This window comes from Phoenix dactylifera, chromosome 5 (genome assembly GCF_009389715.1).
Source record: "Phoenix dactylifera cultivar Barhee BC4 chromosome 5, palm_55x_up_171113_PBpolish2nd_filt_p, whole genome shotgun sequence".
Classification (NCBI taxonomy): domain Eukaryota; kingdom Viridiplantae; phylum Streptophyta; class Magnoliopsida; order Arecales; family Arecaceae; genus Phoenix; species Phoenix dactylifera.
In genome coordinates this window covers 3,208,160-3,230,599 of record NC_052396.1, presented here as the reverse complement: position 1 = coordinate 3,230,599, position 22,440 = coordinate 3,208,160, and the positions used below count along the sequence as shown (strand labels likewise).

The 22,440-nt window shown below is 38.5% G+C and overlaps 3 protein-coding genes across 5 annotated transcripts; all 3 read left to right on the top strand.

Moving 5' to 3' along the window:
- Positions 1 to 2,594: 2,594 nt before the first annotated feature.
- Positions 2,595 to 10,604, top strand: LOC103704674 (eukaryotic translation initiation factor 3 subunit B-like). Of its 2 annotated transcripts, none has more exons than XM_017842177.3 (12): positions 2,595 to 2,729; positions 2,920 to 3,072; positions 3,403 to 3,643; positions 3,888 to 4,034; positions 7,499 to 7,627; positions 8,125 to 8,253; positions 8,338 to 8,421; positions 8,528 to 8,652; positions 8,748 to 8,946; positions 9,024 to 9,556; positions 9,665 to 9,773; positions 9,879 to 10,604. In XM_017842177.3, the coding sequence occupies exons 2-12, from the start codon at positions 2,951 to 2,953 to the stop codon at positions 10,215 to 10,217; spliced, it is 2,157 nt and encodes a 718-aa protein (XP_017697666.2). In that variant the 5' UTR covers positions 2,595 to 2,729; positions 2,920 to 2,950; the 3' UTR covers positions 10,218 to 10,604. The 2 variants fall into 2 exon arrangements, with proteins under 2 accessions (XP_017697666.2, XP_008786288.2); XM_008788066.3 differs by having other exon boundaries at positions 2,606 to 2,763.
- A 1,815-nt stretch (positions 10,605 to 12,419) lies between these two features.
- LOC103704673 (50S ribosomal protein L18) lies at positions 12,420 to 15,906 on the top strand. The gene is made up of 2 exons (XM_008788064.4): positions 12,420 to 12,723; positions 15,415 to 15,906. Exons 1-2 carry the CDS (start codon positions 12,538 to 12,540, stop codon positions 15,814 to 15,816), a joined length of 588 nt encoding a protein of 195 aa, XP_008786286.2. The 5' UTR covers positions 12,420 to 12,537; the 3' UTR covers positions 15,817 to 15,906.
- A 287-nt stretch (positions 15,907 to 16,193) lies between these two features.
- LOC103704672 (phosphatidylinositol N-acetylglucosaminyltransferase subunit P-like) lies at positions 16,194 to 21,974 on the top strand. 2 transcript variants are annotated; one of them, XR_005511923.1, is made up of 5 exons: positions 16,194 to 16,710; positions 16,817 to 16,889; positions 17,388 to 17,506; positions 21,406 to 21,697; positions 21,812 to 21,974. XR_005511923.1 is itself a non-coding variant. In XM_039126525.1 (4 exons), exons 1-4 carry the CDS (start codon positions 16,494 to 16,496, stop codon positions 21,510 to 21,512), a joined length of 516 nt encoding a protein of 171 aa, XP_038982453.1. In that variant the 5' UTR covers positions 16,194 to 16,493; the 3' UTR covers positions 21,513 to 21,954. The 2 variants fall into 2 exon arrangements, 1 of the variants encoding a protein (XP_038982453.1); XM_039126525.1 differs by having other exon boundaries at positions 21,406 to 21,954.
- Positions 21,975 to 22,440: the final 466 nt, after the last annotated feature.

Sequence of the window (22,440 nt, the reverse complement as noted above, 5' to 3'; positions counted from 1 at the left end):
AAATTAGGGGACCGGATGCCCCACGCCCGGCTGGCTTGTTGGCGGTTATGCTTTCCTTCCACTTGTACCAAGGTGGCGCTGGGGTGACGTACCCACACGTGAGGCGGTGAACCCAGTGGGGTGAGCCCACGGGTCGGGGAAGGCACGCGAAACCTGCGACCTGTATCGAACATTCCCTGGTGGAAGGGGGGCCCAGTAATGGGGCTGCTACGCGGGTGGGCTGGTCCCTCCCCCTCCCCTCCTATTTTTTTACCAAAAAAAAAAAAAGAAAAAGAAAAAAAGTATTAAAATAAAAATGGCCACTTCATTTTTAGGTTTTGCATGAATGATCTTTTTTAATTATTTTTGTAGGAAAGGTTGTTTTGACCTTTGTGCATCAAATATCACCCTACTTTACCCAATATAAAGAGAGAGAGAGACGCTATGATCTGTATGAAATATTTATCATCTAAAATGCAACCAGTTTTGAAGTACGAAATTCGAAAAACTACCCTAAAAAAAATTGTCTTGACAAGAAAAAATTAAGATTTTGACCCTTAGTCCATTGTGCCATCCCAAAGAGTACGAATCTTCCTACCTATTGATTTTTTTTCACGCGAGGCCAAAAATGAGAATGAAAAGATCTAGATCCTATGCTGGTTACTTGCATCTTCACCCATCAAAATTAGTCCATGTGTTAAAACGGGCTGCATCTTTGTTCGGAGAAAAATATTGGAGGTGAGTCCTTGCTTCATGCTATTGTTGGTACACAAGTCTGTACTTTGCCTGCCAATTTTTGTTTAATGCTCGTCTTTTGCTCAATTGATGCACAAATCACGAGCAACTAACACTAGGGTTCTCGTATTAGGGTTTCATGCCATGGTTGAATCAAGGATTGGACGTCGCGGGCATGTCAATAGCATGATATTGACCAAAAAAACCAAATTGGAAACATTATAATAGATTATAAAAAAAAAAGATCGCCAAACTTTGTCCAATTCAAACCAAATATAATTCAATTTTGGCAAGATTTTTAAAAAACTAAAAAGATTTTTGTTTGTCCAGTCCAACGTTTTTATGCCCAATCATTGTTGAATACATTTAAATCTATTGGGGGGTCTTAATGTATTTGGATGCTCACATTGGAACTTACTATAATAAATGTATTTGGGAGGCGGGGCTTTAAGCAACCACTTCAGTCGCCTAAGGATTAAGCCGGCCCTGCTGATGGTATATTAAATTCTCAATTGTAACAAGTTGCAAACAACCATGCACAAAGGAGGGTCCTACAAGCCTAACTTGCATTATTTGGCATTAAGATGAGGAGACTTGTCATCGAGTTGAGGACTGCATAAGGGATAGTAAAGCAGACATCTTTGAAAGTAGAGAGACAGATTGTCGGCGCAATAGTAAAGAGTACACTAGTCGCATAGTCGATGAAGAGGAGTATGATGTGGCATCACCATAGGGGAAGAAGCTAAGAAGGCTTTGCTAAATTTTCAAAGTGTGCAAGAAATGAGAGGAAGGAGGCCCTAAACAATAATAATAATAGTAATAATAAAAGAGGAAGAAGGGGAGAAACAAGCAGAGCAGCACAGAAGCAACGGACATCATTCCATCAATTTATATAGGTGCATGTGGAGAACTCAGGAGCCTAAAAGTTAACAATGCATACATACATAGTTAAAATTGTACTGAATCACCATTAAATTATTCACCAAAAACTTATGACCATGGTTCTATTTCAGACTCTTAAGGAGCTTACCATATCGTCAAGGAGAGGGCATCATGCATACCTTTTCATGGTTGATGCACATCTTTGTACTGCACTATTTTCTTGCATCTCCTTTGATGCATACATACAAGTATACAAGTGGCATTATGCGCATATTCTCACACCATCATGAAGTTTGATTTGTTTCCAACTGGATCCATTTGCATTGTAGTGCACAACTCGATACCTTTCATCTTTCTCGACATCCAACATGGACATCGATGGAAGATTTGGAAGCCAATGTATCTATATCGGCAATTGTAACAACTTCAAGAGGCTAATGAAGTCTTAGCACGGCAAGTATAATTTGCATCGCATTGCAGATTTGAGCCATAGCTCTCGGTGAGGGTATGGTGTTTGAGGCTCCAAAGGAGCAGCTTAGAAAAACAGTGCAGCTGATTGAGTGGTCTTCTTTGCGACTAATTATTTTAAATTTTTTTTATAGAAGGACCAAATAGATGCTCTTTATTTTTTCTGCTAATATTTTTTTTCTAATTTTGTTGGCTGCACTTAGTATCATGAAAAAAAAAAAAAAAAAAGTTAGCGGATTAGTTCTCCCGCAGGAAAAAAAAAAAAAAAAGCCTTGGCTAAAATATTAGAGATTATTAAAGTCGGGACTGGAATTTCGCGATGCCAGTTTTAACTGAGGCCATCTGTTACGAGCTACGGACGCCTGCGCTACTCCCCTCTCTTCAACCATACCATTACGAACCCTTCACACTTGTTGTACTTAAAAACAAAAACTTACGTCAATTCAATATGATTTACTTATCTCAAAGCAAAGTAGGTGGGCCTGCCGACTTTATCTGGGCCTTGTACCGAACCTTTCCGGTCGACTACTGGCTCTGCTCTACCCGGCCGAAACCAGCCCATTTTTCGCTCCTCTCTCCTCACAGGTCCGACGGCTAGGGTTTCCAGCTCTCCAAAAGAAAAGGAGAAAACTGGGGTTCTATTTTCGGTCCCCTCCCGAAAAAAGGTAGCGCTCTCCTCGGCGTCTTGGATGGTTTCAGGTTGTGGGTTTTATCTTCTTATTTTTCCTCCTTATTACTCGAAATTTCCGTTTATTTCTCGTCTTAGCTTTTTTTGACTTTACAGTCCAGAAGAAAAAATTACCTCGATCCCTCCCTCCCCCCCATCTCTCACTGGAGTTTGCTCTTCTCTAGCAGTGTTCGGATATTAGTATCTGTTACGAAGAAGATGGCGGAGGTGGTTTCCATGGCCGATATCGAAGCAACTGCTCAGCGTCATGGAATCGATCTATCTTCAGTTGATTTGGATTCCATCCGACTCCCACCCGGAGAAGATTTCGGCATCAAAAGGTAATTTGATAAAATATTTACCCTAAATCTAACTGTAGCCCGATGTTCTTTGTATTTATGAACAATTTCGTCCGCAGAATTACTAAAAGTTGCTATCTCTGTTGCTTACTGCATTATGTTGAAAGATTTTTGTTAAAAATTAAAATTTGCAGCGATGATGATGAGGATCTCTAGCCATGTTGAAGCAAACCCTAAACCTAACTCTAACCCTAGCCCACTGTTCTTTGTGTTTCTTTCCAATCTCATTCATAAAATTAGTGGAAGCTGCATTCTATTTTGTCTAATGCATGGCTATTAAATTTTTTTTAATTGAAAAATTGAACTTTGCAGTGATGATGATGAGGATCTCCACCAGGAGGATCCTTTGGAATTTGAGGCTGGGTTTGGGAATATCATTGTGGTGGATAATCTGCCGGTGGTCCCTCCGGAGAAATTTGAGAAGCTTGAGGGTGTTATCCGGAAGATATATAGTCAGATTGGTGTGATAAGAGAAGGAGGACTCTGGATGCCAGTGAATCCGGAAACCCGAAAAACTCTGGGATATTGCTTCATTGAGTACAGTACCCCTCAGGTAATTTACACCAAAATTTGGAAATTATTTTATTTTTCTTTGATTTTTTTCCCCCACCACGTGCACTTGATGTCCCTTTTATGTTATTACGGGCATTGATTGTGAAGTACAAGGGACTGGAATATCACAATCCATTCAATTTTGATCAATAACTGAGGAGGATTTTGTTTAAGTTGTTTATTAGCCCCATTTCATGATTATGCCCCAGTGTCTGCCCCCAACCTTTCTTTTGCCATGAAAACAGGAAGCAGAACTTGCGAGGGAAAAGACAAATGGTTATAAGTTGGATAAATCTCACATATTTGCAGTTAATTTGTTCGATGACTTTGAAAAGTATATGAATATTCCAGATGAGTGGACTCCTGCAGAAATCAAACCATACACTCCGGGGGTAAGCTTCTTTAGTACTGGCTTGTATTTTGAGTTTATTTTTAGGTGACAAGGTAGTATCATCTGTTTTAATTTGTGAACTAATATTCAGGTTTGTGACTTGATGCAAAATATGAAAATAATTGCATCTTCTAGGAAGGCTTGCAACCAACCTCAGCTTGATTTATGTTGTTTTTTATTATCTGATGTAATATAGGGATTATCTCCATCCTTCACTCCTTTATTTTCGTAAAGTTATATTGAACTAGTATTTGTATCAAGGGAAGCCGATAAAATTCATACTTTGTAATTCAAAAAAAAAAGTTTCTGACACAAGCAAATTCTTGTGGCAAGACATGCTGATATAAAAGAATGTTAAGACGTGTTTCTTTTTCTTTTGACTATTATGATGATATTAAGTAATATAAAAATAATTGTATCTTCTAGGAAGACATGCAACCAAGCTCAGCCTGATTTAGGTTGGTTTTTATTGTTTGTTGCTTTAATAGGGATTATCTGCATCCTTCAACATTGCTTTATTTTCTTAGGGTGATATTTAACTAGTGTTTGCATCAAGGTCTGACAAATCGGCCTATACCGGCTGGTTCGGACCGATCCGGCCTGTAACCGGTATGTTGGAGTAGTGAAAACCGGTATGGGCCGGTTCTGTGCTGGGGACAAAGAAGACGAAGAGAAGGATAGAGAGCGTGGGAAGAGAGGGAGGGAGGAGAACTGTGGTCGCCATCGGAGAGCCGCGGAGGGACGGCGGAGGGGGGGGCGGCGGAGCCCGCGGGGGCTCCCCTAAAATTTCCTTAAAATCCGATATGCCGACTTCCCTTAAAATTTTCAAATTAAAAAGTCACGGCCTCTGCCGCGACCCGCGGGCTCCGCCGCCCCTCCGCGGCTCTCCGATGGCGGCCACAAGTCTCCTCCCTCCTTCTCTTTCCTGCGCTCTCTCTCCTTCTCTTCTTCTTCCCCGTCTTTGGCGGGGAAGCGCTTGCCAGTTTCGGTATGAACGGGAACCGTACCGGTCCGGTAGGCGTATCGGTTGCCTACCGGACCCGGTACGGCGAACCTTGGTTTGCATAAAGGGGAGCCAATGAAATTCATATTTTGTATTCATTAAACAAAACAATTGACATGTCCTTACATGATGCAAGTTCTCTTGGTATGACATGCTGTTGTAAGAAATGAGAACAGGTGCTTCTTATATCTCTCTTTTTTTCTGGGGAGAGGGGGGGGGGGGCGGCAGTGGGACTATGACGATATTAGGCAACGGGGTCGTGTATCGAAAGATCTAGCAATGCTTTTAGTGTTTTAGTCCTTGTTAATGAACCTGATAGTGGTGAGAAATAGGAAGGTTATTCATAGAGTTTGCTCCCTTCTAATATGGCAGCAGTTAGTTCAAAATGGTGCAAAATGTGCGCAAGCTAGCTTTGTCTTCCTTGTAGCATTGGCCCACACATACATGATAAAGGAGCAAGTTTTGTCCAATCAATGGAGATAGGACTGGTTAAGAACTGGTACTAGCTACTTAGATCATGAGCTGGCGTGGAGGTTAATTTGGGTGTGGGAGCAATAAATGGATTCACAAAAACCATAGAACTCAAGAAATTCATCGAATACTTAGCAGTATCTTTACCATTGAACTCATAATAATTTGAAAGAAGTGAAAGTTAGACCTGATACATGGGATTGAACCAGTTTGAAGCTTGACTTCCCAGGCCTTAATGCAAGATGGATTTAACTGGTTGGATTCAATATCTCGGGCCAGGCTAGTCGAGCTGGTTATGGGCCGTCTTGGCATGGTTGAAGCCTAAAATACTATGTTTGTTATTGTATATTATGTTTATATCTGTATACATAGTACGTGGTATACCATATGGAGCACTTATGACAATTCCTCTTTGCCTTTTCTCCTCCTTTTTTTCTCTCTCATTTTTCCTTCATCTTCATGTGCTCCCTCTTTTTTGGTTTGATAATTGATGCTGCATGTCAACTAAATCTAGCCAGATGACTTAGGGCGTGTTTGGTGTTACTTTTTTTTTAAAAAAGGTTACTTTTGCAACTTTTTTTAGAGCAAGAAAAGTGCTTCCTCGAAAAGCAAGTGCAGAGTGCTTGGTAACAATATCTCAAAAGTGCTTCTACAAGAAGAGAAGTCAAAAAGGCACTTTTAGGAAAAGCTAGGAAATCTAGCTTTTGGCTTCTCCTTTTATGAGACCTTTTTAAAAGTAGAAGCAAAACAAAACACACTCTTCACGAACCCAATTATAAGATCTCTTCTATCATGACTTGAATTCTGTTAAAATTGGCACATCTACTACATGCCACCGGTCCATGACCCCCTTTTTTTTCCCTACAGTATTTGATATGTTGGGGTTTTAACTAATAAATGATTATTGTATAAAGCTCTTTTTAAATGTAAGTATGGGCCTAACCATGATTCTGTTTTCTTTGTCAATGTATCACAAGTAGTGTATTGCAGTTAATTGTTCTACTCACCCTGTCAATGAGGCTCTCCATGGGACATTTGCCTTGCCTTTTTGCCTTCTTGTTGATTTTCATATGTTCTTTTGTTTCTTTGATTCTTAATTCTATTCAGATCTGGCCTGGCTGATTCTGTTCAATTAAATGACGATAAACCTTTTAATTTTTTATCATATTCTTGTACATTTTATTAAAAATGAATATTGTGTTAGTAAGAAGTTAAAAAGAACCAATTTTCTTTTCCAGTAGTTCTTTTAATCAAATGGCCATAATGCATTCCTAGAAAATACTGCAATGCTAGGAAAAAATCTACTAAAGAAACTACAATACTTATTTAATGATGAATCTCATTAGTTTTGTGTGAAGATGGTTGAAATCCAGTCTTTGGACTTGTTATTTATCCATGAATGAAGTCGGTTTCTGATCAAATTCTCCATGGCATGCTCTGCATGTAGCATTCTGTACTGGGGGTTCATGTTTGGTGTACTGGGGTTCTGTGGGGGAGGGGGTGGGTGGGTTCCACCAAGTGATTAAAGTTGATTAAGTGGATCCAGTATATAACTTTTATTAGAAAAAAGTTCATTATTATTCTTAAGAAAAAGGTTAAAGAAACATGAAAGATGAAATGCATATTTTAAATCTCTGAAATATGTTTGGAATGAGGAAAAAGTGGGTTATTATTCCCACTTGTGATAACCAATGATTCTTTCCATTCTGGAAGTAGTTCATACCAATTTGACTAGCACAGAGTGCAATCTCAGACTATTGCCAAGTTTGGTTCAATAATTGATAGTCAAATAATCTTTCCCTGTCCACAAAGTTATTACCTTCAGTTGGTGGAAGAGCTGTATACCCTATCATGATTAAGTTATCTTTATTATGGTCACTATATTGGTAAATCAAATGTCAAGCTAGGTGCATGTTGATGCATACTCAATTCAAAGTGCTCGCTGAAGATGTGATGGTGGCGTTTTTAAACTTGCACATGCTATGTTACAGGAAAATCTACAGCAGTGGCTAACTGATGAGAAAGCTAGGGATCAGTTTGTTATCCGTGCTGGTACATTTACTGAGGTTTTCTGGAATGACCCCAGGCAGTTGATGCCTGACCTTGTTTATCGTCGTCAGGTAAGCGTTTGCTATGCTCCCAAATTTTCTATATTGTATAATGCTCTTCTAACAACAAAATACTCTTTTGTAAAAGTGAGTGAATGTTTGATAGTACAGTGTTACTTTTGTGAAACAAGAAATTGTTGGACTCGATGATCAAGGAACCAAGAAGATTTTATCACTTAGAAACTTAGTGTTGCTGATTTCCATGTGGTGATCATGTCTTATTAGCTGCTTCTTCTTCTTCTTCTTCCCTTCATCTATGTGATGTCTCGTTTATTTGCTCTGATCAACTTTAAGCATTGCTTTCGTAGTTGGGAGGGGACATATTTTCATCTTATACATGTTTTATCAAAGAAACTCTCATACTATAATAATGCCGTACATTCATTGGAAACTTACAAATTTGTTTACCTGCTATCAGATTTGTTATGTATCTTATTTTGGTTTACTGGTTACTTGAATGACCATTATAAGGCAATTATGGATTAGTTCTTGTCTTCTCTATTTGGCAGTACTGGACAGAGAGCTTTGTGCAATGGTCACCTCTTGGGACATACTTGGCAACAGTTCATAGGCAGGGCGCTGCTGTCTGGGGAGGTGCTACTACATTTAACCGATTAATGCGTTTTGCCCATCCACAGGTCGTTAAGTTATGATAGTTTTACTTAATTAATGTTATTTACTGATTATTTGCTTATGTTGCGGCTGTTATTCACATTTAACAGGTTAAACTGATTGATTTCTCTCCCGGGGAGAAATACTTGGTCACATACAGTAGCCATGAACCCAGCAATCCTCGTGACACACATGTGAGTATTTATATCTGTTTGCTCTGCTCCTTGTTCTTCTATTCCTCATTTCCTCTTTCTCTCTCTTCTCTTGGCTGTGTCTGATGTCCTCAAGATTTTCTTTTAGAGAGTTATACTAAATATTTTCGATGTGAGAACTGGAAAAGTGATGCGAGACTTCAAAGGAAATGCAGATGAATTTACAACTGGTGGAAGCGGTGGTGTTTCTGGAGTTTCATGGCCTATATTTAGGTAAATTTAATTTATACAAGTGCATCTGCACTTATGGTATGGTCACTACCGTAGGTCCTCGAGTGCCGGTCCTTATGAACGCCTTTCAATTTCAGGTGGGCTGGTGGCAGAGAGGACAAATATTTTGCTAGGATTGGGAAGAATGTAATTTCTGTTTATGAAACAGAGACTTTTACACTGATTGATAAGAAGTCTTTGAAAGTCGAAAATGTGGTGGACTTCAACTGGTCTCCTACTGATCCCATAATAGCCTTGTTCGTTCCAGAGTTAGGTGGTGGAAACCAGCCTGCCAGGGTAATACAGTGTTTCTTTAGTTGCTTATGGTTTCTATGTAATTCAGTGAACTTGAGGAATTCTTGTTTTGTCAACAGGTGAGCCTTGTTCAGATTCCTGGCAAAGAAGAACTAAGACAGAAAAACCTTTTCAGTGTCAGTGATTGCAAAATGTATTGGCAGAGCAATGGAGAGTACCTTGCTGTTAAGGTTGACAGATATACTAAAACAAAGAAGAGCACCTATACTGGCTTTGAGCTCTTCCGTATTAAGGAAAGAGATATCCCAATAGAGGTCCTTGAGCTTGACAATAAGAATGACAAGATAGTTGCATTTGCATGGGAGCCTAAGGGCCACAGATTTGCAGTTATCCATGGTGATAGTCCTCGGCCTGACATAAGCTTCTATTCCGTGAGAACTGCTCACCACACAGGTCGAGTCTCAAAGCTTGCAACTCTCAAGGGCAAGCAGGCTAATGCACTCTATTGGTCTCCTGCTGGTCGTTTCATTGTACTTGCGGGGTTGAAGGGTTTCAATGGCCAATTGGAGTTCTACAATGTTGATGAGTTAGAGACTATGGCGACAGGCGAGCATTTTATGGCCACTGACATTGAGTGGGATCCTACAGGAAGGTAATCTGCTTATGTGGAAGTTCATTCTATTATGGATGCATTAATTAAATTTCTAGGATTTAGTTTCTTTTTCAGAGAATAAGTGTTTAACTACTTGCAACTATGTAGGTATGTTGCAACTTCTGTTACTTCTGTCCATGAGATGGAAAATGGTTTTCATATATGGTCCTTCAACGGGAAGCTGCTATACAGAATCCCAAAGGATCATTTCTATCAGGTAAAGACGACTCCTAGTCCTAGGCATGAAATTTTCATTTGGCCTGTGGTATGGTGCGATCTAACTATTGGATTTCTTTTGTTAAAATTAACTATAATGAAACAGTTCTTATGGCGCCCAAGGCCACCATCACTCTTGAGTGCGGAGAAAGAGGATGAGATTGCAAAGAACCTGAAGAAGTACAGCAAGAAGTATGAAGCAGAGGATCAAGATGTGTCCCTGCAATTGAGCGAGCAAGACAGGAAAAAGAGGAAGATGTTGCAGGAGGAATGGGATGCGTGGGTGAGCAAGTGGAAGCAATTGCACGAGGAAGAAAGAGAGCTTAGGGTACAATTGCGCGACGGGGAGGCTAGTGATGGAGAGGAAGAGTATGAAGCAAAGGAGGTGGAAGTCGAGGAGGTGCTAGAAGTTCAAGAGGAGGTTGTTGCATTTGATTTAGATTAAGAATGAGTATTCAAGTATGAATCAATTGCATGAGGAAGAAAGGGAGCTGAGGGTACAGGTGCGTGATGGGGAGGAAGAGAGGTGGAAGTCCAGGTGTTAGAAGTTCAAGGAGTTGAGCATTTTGATCGAGTCTTTTAAGTATGATTTTGATCATTCAAGGTTTTTGAACTGTTTGTTTTCAAATTTTTACATATTACCAAAAGATGTCAACTAAATCTATTTGGCAATTTCTTATAGGTGTCCTTGATCGGATTTTAACATGTGGTCTCTAGACCATTATTATTTTATTTGTAGTCCTGCACACATCTATATAGGATTTGCACGCGCTTACACTTAACATTGTAAATATACTAGTTCTTGCAAACAGTTGTATTCTCCTTGCATGTAGTTGTACCATCTCTTCCTATACTTATATGAGTATACGCAATTATTTGTAACTACATAGTATGTACAGCTGCTAGGGACTGGGAATTAGATAAATTTTGAAACTTGGGGCGAGTATTAAAGTTTCAGACAACAGGATCTAAAAGTTATAGTTCCGTCAATTGAGCGACTGGCTATGAATTTTCTTATATTTGATTAATCAAATATACATTTTTAATAATTTTACCGGATTGGAGTCAAATTTTATATTTAAGTTCCAATTTCTTATCAGATAGAACTTGAATGTTGCTATATTCAAATCCAAAAATCCAAGAACTCGGATATATGCACTTACCGTATATGCAATGTATTGAAATTTAGAAACACAAATATTAGGTCAATGATTTGTGCTAATTTCTTTTCTTCAAGCTTGAATTTGTGCTTTTTTAACATGCATGCTCTTATAATTCTCCCATTTCAATTCCAAAATCCTGCTGACACTTCCATTTTTATTTGTTTTCAAAAGCATAAATGGAAACTTAAATGTATGCCCAAGGCAATCCAACTTTTCAAAATCAATAAAAAACTAGCACTCATTTTTGAAGACACAGAAACAGATATGATAAGGAGCTAGGGCACGTTTTTGAATTGTTTAACTTTTCTTTTATATATTTTTTTTAATTTATTGGTTGGTAGTTGAGTTTGAGCGGATGCTGGTCTACAGGTGGCCGGTTGTGGTAGTATATGCTCTTACCAATATATATTATACTGTATCGAATTGGATGGTACAAATATACTGTTTTATATCAGTTTGGTACTCATATGTATCATAAAGGCTGTACCGACATTCGGCACGTCGAATCGGCCTCGAAATCCAACGTACCCACATAATAACCAAATAGCATCAGTGTGGAGACCGAGTATGAAACAGCACCAGTGCAATCTAACTAGAGTCCTTGTAGTATGAAATAGCAGCACCATCTGCTTGAGATGTAGAGGTGAAATAGAAGGGAACAAACCTTAGCCAAGTCTCTTGACAATACGAACTCCATGGCCTTGTATATCGCTGTTCTTACCGAAGTTTAATTGATTCGACTTGTAAGTACTATCCGTCATGACAACTATTGGATGAAAATTGGAAAAATATTCCTGATGATATTACCCCAGCGGCCATCCAAGATTGCTGCAGGCCTGCAGCCCCCTGTATTTCCACAAGCCTAGATAGGTAAGTATGGTGCCTTTTTGCTATTGATGGCCAAGCATGGTTTTGTGATTAAATTTTTTTGAGTTAGGTTCCAAACCAAAACAGTTCTGTTCAAAACTCGTTCTACTACAGCCATACTGGTACGCCATTTTTTTTTTATAAATATAACAACGCCTCATACAAAATATGCATGAGTGCAGTCAAAAAAATTAGAAAAAAAGAAGTTGACGAAGAAAAGAAGGAACATACGCTTGGTTCTTCCAAAGAAAACCACCGGTGTGCTATCTATGATTGGATTAGGTTGACATAGTTTATGCTCGTCTTAACTCATTTACGCCTATAGTTTGAGCAGCTATTCGATTTTTTTATACTTTTCTAAAATAAATAATTGCAAAACATGATTCTTTATAAAATATATTTAGAAAATAAAAATATTTATATTTATAAAATTTATCTTTCATGTTTTACAATCTGTTAATTTAGATGAAATAAATTTTATAGAAAGTAATCAAATAACTAGTTTTGTTAAATTTATTCATTTACAATCCCAAAGTATTCAGTGCCTGATTGCAAACCGGGTTCGTCCAAGGCCGTGATATACTTCCAACTTCCAACGCAGGCCTGCCCTAGACGCGGAAAATTTTCCACAAAACAGTTCTCCGCGGGACATCTGATCGCAGGATTTCTCTTCGAGACTGGGCAGGATCCTCTCCCTCTCAGTCCACGGCCACCGCTCGCGCGCCGCCGACCCTCATGGCCATCTCCATTGCCGCCGTCGCCTCCTCCTCTGCTCTCTGCTGTCCGTCTTCGTTTGGGGCTCGTGGGAGTCCTTCGGGGACGAAGCCCTCTTCGCTTTCGTGGGCTTCGTCGATCCCAAACATAAAGATCTACACTCAGCATCTCATCAAAGCCCCCTCCCCCGTCGTACCCAATCACCAGGTTAGTGCTCCAGAATCTTTCCTCTTCCCCTCCCTTTCTTGTTTATGGAAGAATTATTGCTTTTTGGTAATTTCTTGGCTCTCATCGCGATGATTCTCATGGGGAAATTAGTAATATGAATTTGCTTGTGGGTTTCTCATTTAAGACAACAATCCGTTTGAGTTTTGGTTAATTTAGAGTGATTCATTGTGGTGGATTGAGTGTATGACATCGCAAGAACTTTAGTTGGAAGCTATTTCTGGTTCGGCAAGCCCAAGTTTGCTTGCTTGGTTGATTTTTTTTTTTAAATAGCTTATTGTGGAATTGAACTTATTTATATAGTTAGGAAAATAGAATCTTTCTGGATGTATTTTGTCCTACATCAGTTGGATTCTTGTCTACTAAAGCTTTGACAGGACATGATCATATAGAAGAGAGAAAGAAGGTAGTTGCTAAGTGGTTAGTGGAAGGTTGAAAAATTCTTCAAGTGTTCTGAATGAAACAAGGAGAAGGGGCATAATGAATGGAAATTCAAATATTATTCATTATACAATTACTTTTCAAGCATGAATCGTTTTGAATCGAGGGTATTTGTGTTTGATGAGCATGACTAAAGCATCAATTTCTTGAAATATAAGTCCAGGTGATGTTACTACTTTTTCGGTATGCTTTGATAACTATGATTAGACTAGGTAAGAATGGTTAAATTAATTTTAAGTATTCTCTGAAAGTCTTAGTAGTTTACAAGTACGAGAAATCATCACATTTGTAAATTATATCAGATGTGGTTCTTCTAATTTTCTAAAATCCCAAAATGTTTGTTTTAGCTAATGTTACCTACTTCATTAGCAAACAATACTTAATTCTTGGATTCTTGTTGTAGGACACGAGGTTCAAAATGACCCAGCTTGATGAAATGAGACTACAAATTCTATCATTGGTTTTTACCAAATTCCGTTTTCTAATTGTGAACTTAGACAATCCCATTTTGTTATATATGTGAGTATATTCAGATTGCTGCATTTACTAGTTAGATGGTTGGGTATTTTTGTTGTATTGTCCATGTATAAATCTAGTTTACATATTTATAAATCATATTAGATTTGGCATGCATGGGATGACTTGCAGATTGCAGGGTTTAGAGGTACCTTTATTATGAGGTGGGACTGTATGTCTAGTTGTAATTTTGAACTCACAAAGTCTACTCTTTTACTTGAGCCATATATATATATATGTCCATTTGTAATTTTGAACTCACATAGCCTGTTCTTTTACTTGCACCATATATAGTGAAACCAAATCTTAAGAAAGCAAAAAGGAGAGGGTTACCTTAACTAAAGGAGGAGGAAGGGAGGTAGGTTTCACTGCTGCACCTTTGGTGGTGCCAGTTGCTGTTATTGTTGCTGCTTGGGACCATGAAAGAGAAAGAAAGAAGAAAGAGGAGAAATAAGAGGAAAACAAAAGAGGATAGAATGAAGAAATGGAAATAAATTGCATGGGGAGAAAGAAGGAAAAAGTGGAGCCCACCAAAGAAAAAGAAAAACAAGACTTCCTGTAACTGAGGAGCTAGTATCAAGCCATAACCATAAGGTCTTCTGTATGTAGATGCCTAGATACTCAGAAGTCAGAATACAAACATAATGACTACTGTCTGCATGACTTACCTTACCATATCTATTAACCAACTATGGCTTCTTAATGTTAATCTTGCATGACTCAGAGACTTTCCTCACTAGCTATTAAAGCAACGTGGACTTTTCACACTTCAAGATTTAATAATAGATAGGAAATTAAAATGAAAAAGAAACTTAATGTATCAAGATGGCTTCCTCTTCTTATAAGTTAGTTTTTTTGTTGCCCAGACATAAATCGTAGCATTTGAACATTTTATGAAGGGTTCTTTTGTTGCATAAATGGTTTCATTATATTGAAAATTAATCCATATATGTCCACAAGACATGTATGACATCTTCTTATTTCTTTGGAGAATCCTTGGACACTGATTTCAAAATGACATGGTCAAGGATAGGGGGCCTTAGTAGATCCTTTGCAAACCTAGGCTCTATAGGAACTGAAGCTCTGATGATATGTCTTCATGAGCGGAAAAATGTTCCTTAAAAATTGTTTTCTTCTCGGAGGTTTAGGCTGAAATAAAGTTAAGGATGAATGGATGATATGCAAATTCTAGGTCTATAGGAATTGAAAATTCTTCAAGATGCCACCTTTTCATGAGTGGAAGTATAATCTTTATCGAAATAAAGATCATGGACATTCACATTTCTTATCGCTGTAAAGATAAGATGATTAAATATTTGTTTGTTATAAGTAAAAGGTAATTGTAGCCTTCACTTGCTAATTGTCTCTGCCAAATTATCATCTTACAATAGTGTTGCTATTAAATCAAAGCCCGTTCTTCTTTATTTTGGTTTGAAAAATCCTCAACTTTTATCCTACAACTTGTTTCTCTACATTTTTATTTCAACACTGAATTCCTGCTAGATCTCCTTCTTCAACAATACATTATCTGCAACTAACAAGCACCATTCATCTTGTTTAGCGCTCTTATGAAAAATTTACCAATATCCAACACCTGTTTTTAAGCACTTGCCTGGTTATTCAGACTTGTATCCTCAAATTGTGCAAAACTTTGTGTATGATCTGACCTAGATGAATCTATTAAGCAATCTCTTTCTAACTAATTTTTCTATGTAGGCTGGTGTGGTTCATGCTGCTTGGACTCGCAGATCTCGAGGCGAAGCTGCAAAGAAACCAAATAGAAAATCATGGAAACAAAGAACGGACATGTACATGCGGCCCTTCATGCTAAATGTTTTCTTCTCCAAGAGGTTCATTCATGCAAAGGTAGTACACCGGGGGACAAGCAAAGTCATCTCTGTTGCAAGCAGCAATGCAAAAGATCTCAGGAACACTTTGCCATCCCTTATAGACAACGATGCTTGTAGGACTATTGGACAACTGATAGCTGAAAGATCAAAGGATGCAGACGTATTTGCAATGTCTTATGAACCTAAGAAAAATGAGAGAATTGAGGGTAGGCTTGGGATTATCCTAGACACGATAAAAGAAAATGGCATTATTTTTGTAGATAAATAAAACGATTTCTTAACCCAGCTAATGTTGCAGCATAATGGAATGATCTTAGCATTAATATTTTTATATCAAAGTCTCGGTTCCTTAATTGCATATTGCTATTGCAGCTTTCTGGATTTGCTCTCGAGTGTCTGATATACTCAAAGCAGGCGACCAGCATAAAATTCTGTGGGATAAATCTTTTATTCAGCTACAGCATTTTAGACAAACCATGATGAAGTGTAAAATGCAGTGAAGATGCCAGAAAGGATCGGTGAAGAAGCTTGCAAAACCAACAAAGCTTCAAAATGAATTTTTTTTTCTTTGATGTCTTTGTCGGCCAAGAATTTAATTTTTTTCAAATCTAATCACAACCATCATAATCGGTTTGTGGTTCGCTCTAATGAATCCATCCTTCAGTATTTTTTAATCCACATAGATTATGAATCAAGTTTTTTTTGATATTATTTATAATAATTTAGGACTCACCCAAAAGGCCAACGGGTATTATTTGAACATCTTGCGATGTGGCATTAGATTTTACTCTTTATTCTATCCTGTATAAACTTTATGGCCCCGAAAGGCCTGCTAAAGTGTGTGATTAGTGAGCCCACCCCGCCTTCGCCGTGCCCTTCTTGGTCGAATACCTTTCATTAGAGCACGACCGGACGCGGCTAATTTACCGCGAGAAAGAGAAAAAGATGGAGAGGGGGACAGCGACGGAGGAGGTGCCGTCGTCGCCGTCGTGGCTGGTGGTGAGCAGCCCGAGGCGGACGCTGAGCCTGCTGAGGGAGCGGCGGGCGGCGGTGTCCGTCTTCGATCCTGTAGAGAAGGCCCCGGGCTTCGCCGAGGAGCATGGCCCCAAGCCCTCCGAGGTCTACGGCTTCGTCGGTTCCATCACCACCGTCATCGCCACCGGTACCTCTACTCCTCCTATTCCTCTTGTCTTACGCTGATTCTATCATTATTCCTTTTGAGTTGATGATAGAACTTCTTTGGATCCTTCTTTCTTTCTTCGATGCAGTTATCTTTTTGGTGTGGGCGTATACCCCTGAACCCTGGTTGCGTTATTTGGGGATCACCTATTATCCCAGCAAGTCAGTAAATTTTCTCTCAATGAATCTTGTTCTTATGGTCTTGTGAGTTCTTGATTGCCATTTTTATACCGATGTGTTGCTTGGCATTGCGTAAAGCAGGTGACGGGCGACTACTGCCTTGTTAGATTTTTCGTATGATGGGATCGCCGATATGCCTGTATCCGTTACTATTCTTAGTCCGTGCGATCTTGTCTTTATGAATCGCAATCTTGAGAGGTCAAAGTTGCCTAGATCGTTAATAGTTTTTGCTTATCCAGAAAAACCTATCTTTTATTTTTTGCTAATGCATATGCTACCATGTTATGGAAGATCTAAGGTCTCTTGCCTAACTTCACTAAATGGGTGGCCTTTTAGCTTATATGTTCGCACAAAGGACATAGTCTTGTTTCTTTTGGTGATGTAACTTTTCATACTTCACATAAAATCATCACCTTGTTTGTGTGTCATTTGAATTAATGGAACTTGGTTAAACTATCTGATGACTGGTTTTATTGTCAGGTATTGGGCACTGGCAGTTCCAACTTTTTGTATGGTAACGCTGGTTTTAATGATGGCTTTTTACCTCGGTTTAAACTTTATGGTGACTCCACCTCCAACTTCCTTGAACACAATGTTTGGTAAGCTTTGCAATACACTGTAATGGTGAAGTCTTTGAGTTTGATAGCAACACATGAATGTAAAAACATAAGAAAGCACTTCAAAAACAATCCTAAATAATCTAGTTAACTGTTTTATAAACCATTTTTAGACTTGTTTTAAATTATAATGTGATTTTTGCAGTATTATGTTCATTTATAAGAATAGAAAGCTCAGATATGAAAAGTTCAAAATCCTTGTCATTCCAATTGCAAAAATATGTCTATTACTCTGATTATAAAATGCCTATGTACTTGATCGGCAAGAAAATGTTGTTAGGTGTCTGGCTCAAGCATGTCATGCCCATTAGTATAACCTTGAAGCATTACATCTGAGCCCGTTTTTCCAGTATAAAACTTAGGTGCACTTAGGTGGGACCACTAAATCATACTATCTGCAGTTGTAGATGCAGAAGTACCCAAAAATTACTTGGTAATGGAGCACCCATCCGACTGTTTTTCTTATGCCAGTTCAAGCAGGCTTAATTGTAACTAGTTAGAAAATCTCCATCATTTACACCCTTCCTTTTTGCATGCTACCTTCTGCTTCAGTAGAGATCTGGTTAAAACACAACAATTTGAATATGCTGGCATATTATATTGTAGTGCGATAGCTATTACATGAAATTAGACCTTTATAAATAGAGACATACAGATACACTGGTACATTGTAATGGCTAACATGCTGCCCATAGTTATGAGTTATGACATTCTAGATGAATAATGTTATAAATATTTAGAATGCTTTTATGAGAAAGAGTTGCATAGCAAATTTTCAGAATACTGTCTATGATTATTCTAAAAACTATTACTGTGCATGCAGGGTTTATGATAACTTATGATTCCACTTGGTGTCAAAATTATGCTAATAAAGGAAACTGGCATGTTATTCCAAACTCGTGAGCATGTTTTTTTTTTTTCTCCTTTGGGGGGGGGGGGGTTATAGAAGTTAGGTTGATCGAGGAGGTTGACCTCCCTGAGGAGTAGGAAAATAGTTCATTTTGATCCTCTAGAAGTTTGGTTTCACAAAAAGATGTTATCCATATAGAAGGAGAACGTATTATGGTGTGGAAATTGGAACTTGTAATATGTCAATACTTTTGGCATGGGAGCAAGAGAATTCCAGTAGGAAGAAGATCTATCTAAGGCTTTCTTTATAATTAGGAGATTGGGCAGCAATGAGGGGGTCGTGTTATCTTATTTTAGATCCTGCAGTTCTTCTAGTGCTTTTGCGATATATATTTTTGGTGCAGCTGATTTAGGTTAGGTATGAAATGTCACATCTACTACTGTTTTTATAGTGGATCACTTTTCTCTTGGGTGGACTTGGTGAAAAATGATCTCTTTGGAGCTAATGATCTGGAGTTTGCCCTTGAACTGGTTGCTGAATACTTGGTTTTTGAGGTGATCGGTTTTCCCTTAAGTATTTGCCTATCTTATCTAATGAGTAGGATCCATACTCTCTTTTTTTTTTTGGGGGGGGGGGGGGGGGGGGGGGAGGGGGTGGGGTGGGGGGCTTGTTAGGAAGCTTTTGTGATGAAGAAAATACTCTTGCCATTGGGGACTGGTGTTATGTATATCCTATTCACTCCATCTTCCTCCTGCTGTATGTCTAGAATCTTAGAGATCTGACAAATAGACTAGAGAAGACCTAAAGAATGTTTCTAAGGGGATAAAGGTCACAGACAAGGTTCCACCCTCTTGTGGTGAAGACTCAGAAAAGCTTATCTTGGTCGAAGAGTCTTAGTGACATGAACCTCATTTTGGGGGAGTTGCTTATGGAGATTGGGCATTATGGGATTTGCCTTTTTAGAGGTGATGTGGGCAGGGTGGGACCAGATGGACCGGAATGATGCTGCTGGGACATCGATTTCTGTACAGGGTTTCCTGAGTGTTGTCAGCTTAGCAGTTGGATTTCTCTACTACATAGGTTGCTGCATGCATCTTTAATCCTATATAAATTAATGGTTGGACATGGCATTTTAAGGTGTCTCAAATGCTTATATGATCAGATAATCAAGAAGGATTCAGTAAATATTCAATTCAATTGATATAATGTAGTTGACTGCAGCTATCTGGACAGGGGAGGCAGCCCTAATAGGAACCACTAGAAAAAAACTCACAAAGCCCATATTAGGTAGTTGCTATAAGAAAGACTTTTCAGTTGTAGTTATGAGGTTGGTCGTGCTTTTTCCAATTTGCCCTTGCTGCATCAAGGGCTTCTGTACTGGAGTAGGAAACTATATAGATGATGTTGAAACCCAGTTGAAGAGCAAGTGGAGGAATACTTCCATTTCCAAAATTTTGTTTCATTGTACTTTCATCAGACCAATGTAGAGGGACGAGGATTGTGGTTCGAGGCATACATAAATAGACATTATACATCATTGTGAAAAAAATATATATTATATTTGTAATTTATATGAATTTGTTAGGAAACTATAAAAGCTTAGTAAAGCTAAATTCTGTATATTCTGTGTACAATTGAATTTTGAAATGCCTTGTACCAATATAACAACTGAATATAGTGGTAGAATATTGAATATATCCTTTTTCCCATTTGAGACCTTGATGGATTTAATTAGTTGCTTTTATTTGATTATAGTGACATTATAAATAGCCTCTGTTACTTTCACAGCAATATCAATGATACATGATACTTGTTTACACTCCATCCCAACTAGTGGTGGAAGTCCGGATGCCAATCAAATAATGATCACATGGCGAGGACAGAAGCTGGAAAATGGTGAGAAATCTCGATAATAAAGAATAGGCACAGAGAGTTCATGGAGTAGTCATGGGACTCAGTCGGGATTGATGATTGGCTAATATGACAACAAATGGTCGGTAGTAGGCCGATCAAATTAGAAATAGGTGCCATGCAGGCCTGGCCGAGGCATAGTGAAATAAGGCTGACCAAGTGGTTATCCAAGGCTGAGTAGAGGTTGCATGTATAAACCAGATCTGAAAATAACTTATACTGGCCGATCTAGTCTGACAACCTTAGAGCACCAACCAAGCATGAGGCAAAGACGTGCAGGCAAAATGTGGAACAGTTACTAACATGACTGATCATGGAAGTGGGAGGAATAAGTGAAGCCTACTGTGGTAACTGCCAGAAGAATGTGGACAAGGGAGCAGTTATAAGTTAAGGGATAGATGTCAACATTGGAAGAAAACGGCTGCCTAGAAGTTACAGAGGGATTGTGTAAATATTACAACATTACTCTCCGACATGGCCCTTATAGCCGATCAGACACTTATCAGTTTATCTATTTTTATCTTTATCTTTCACTTGCTTTAGTTTATCCTAGTTTATCCTTAGTACGTAGCTCATAGTGTAGTTCCGTAGCCCACAGTGCCTTAGTAGTAAAAATCCTTGAAGCTCAAGGTGGTAGGATCTACTACCACTCATATCGCTTTCTATTTCAAAAAATGGTGGCATGCTTATGTAATCACTCAACCCGACCACGGACTCATTCCCCTTCCCTTGTTGTACCCCATCAAAGGGAGGAAAAAAGGAAGTTGACAATATCCTTTTAAAATGAAAAAATACATACTGTTGATCATGATTTACAATATCTATATTACCTAAAAGACAATTCATAGGATTTGAAGGTCTCGTACTTATATATTATGATCTACAATATATGTATGTATGTTTATGCATATGTGCCATCTTCCAAAAATTATCCAATGACATATGAACATTAGAAACATCAACCATGGTAGATTACTGACTTGCATTTTCTAATAATGTGGTATATGAGATCAATAACTTCTGACAACTCAATTAGTTCTTATTTGTGATTTGGCTATGTATGAGGATTAGATGCATGGTTCCTCGTAATCTTTGACCCTTTTTTTTTTTTGAATCGCAGATGAATATAGTAGAGAGCGCTCAACATCCACAGTTTCAGGAGTGGAACAGCCAATTGAGCCCATTTCTGACATTGGCATAAATCAGATAAATGATATCATGTTTTAATAAACTAAACCTTGCTTTATTTTTTGCTACAAGGGAAGGAAAGTGCAGGAGAACTGTGAAGCGCCACTCAAATTAAAAGAAAGTTGGGGCCAGCCATATCCATGAAAATAATATATAGCTGTGATTTAGATCTAATTATCTTGGGCTCCAGTCCTTGCTTTCATGCGGGGGATTTTTACATGAAGGTGCCAATCTGAGAACACCATCTGTCTTCAATAGACTTGTCCACATTGAAGTTCAGATGCTAACTGCAACTTATTGTCTGGCTTCAACTGTTTTTCGTTTGATTTTATTTACAGATGAGCATCTTAGGGAAGTCATAGCATCAGCTGCTCTTTGTATGGTAATTTGTCTCCAAGAGCATCAAAACTAGCTACAATTAATGGTTGGAACTTTTCTGGAACCACGTTCAATTCCTACCTCCTAATTCAACTTTCCAATACTGACATTTTTCTTTCTAAATTCACTCCATGAATTCTTATACTTAAACTTGCTAAATTGGTGTGGATACCTTAAATGAAAATTCTTTTAGCTAGCATAGTAAATCCAATTTCTATCACTGTTTAAAAAACTTTATAGCCTACTTGGTTACCATCTCTATGCTCATTTCCTGACGGGGGTAACCAACCTCTATGCTTACATTTCTCTCTCTCTGTTTTTTTTATGAGAATAGGGGAGGAGTGTCGAAACCGCCCCTACCAGAGAAATTTATTAAAGATAAAACAATGTACAGGACCAGAAGAAAGGAAACATGGAAATACGGAAAGGAGAGAGAAAAACATGAAGAGGTAGCTAAGAAAAAGAAGGGAAAAAGAGTAGACATTGGCAAAGCTACATTCCTGAGACTGTTCGTTGTTAGCGGTACAAAGCGAACCCCACTCCAAAGAGCGACCAGCTGTTCTTACATGTTGTGCCTTGGGTACGATCT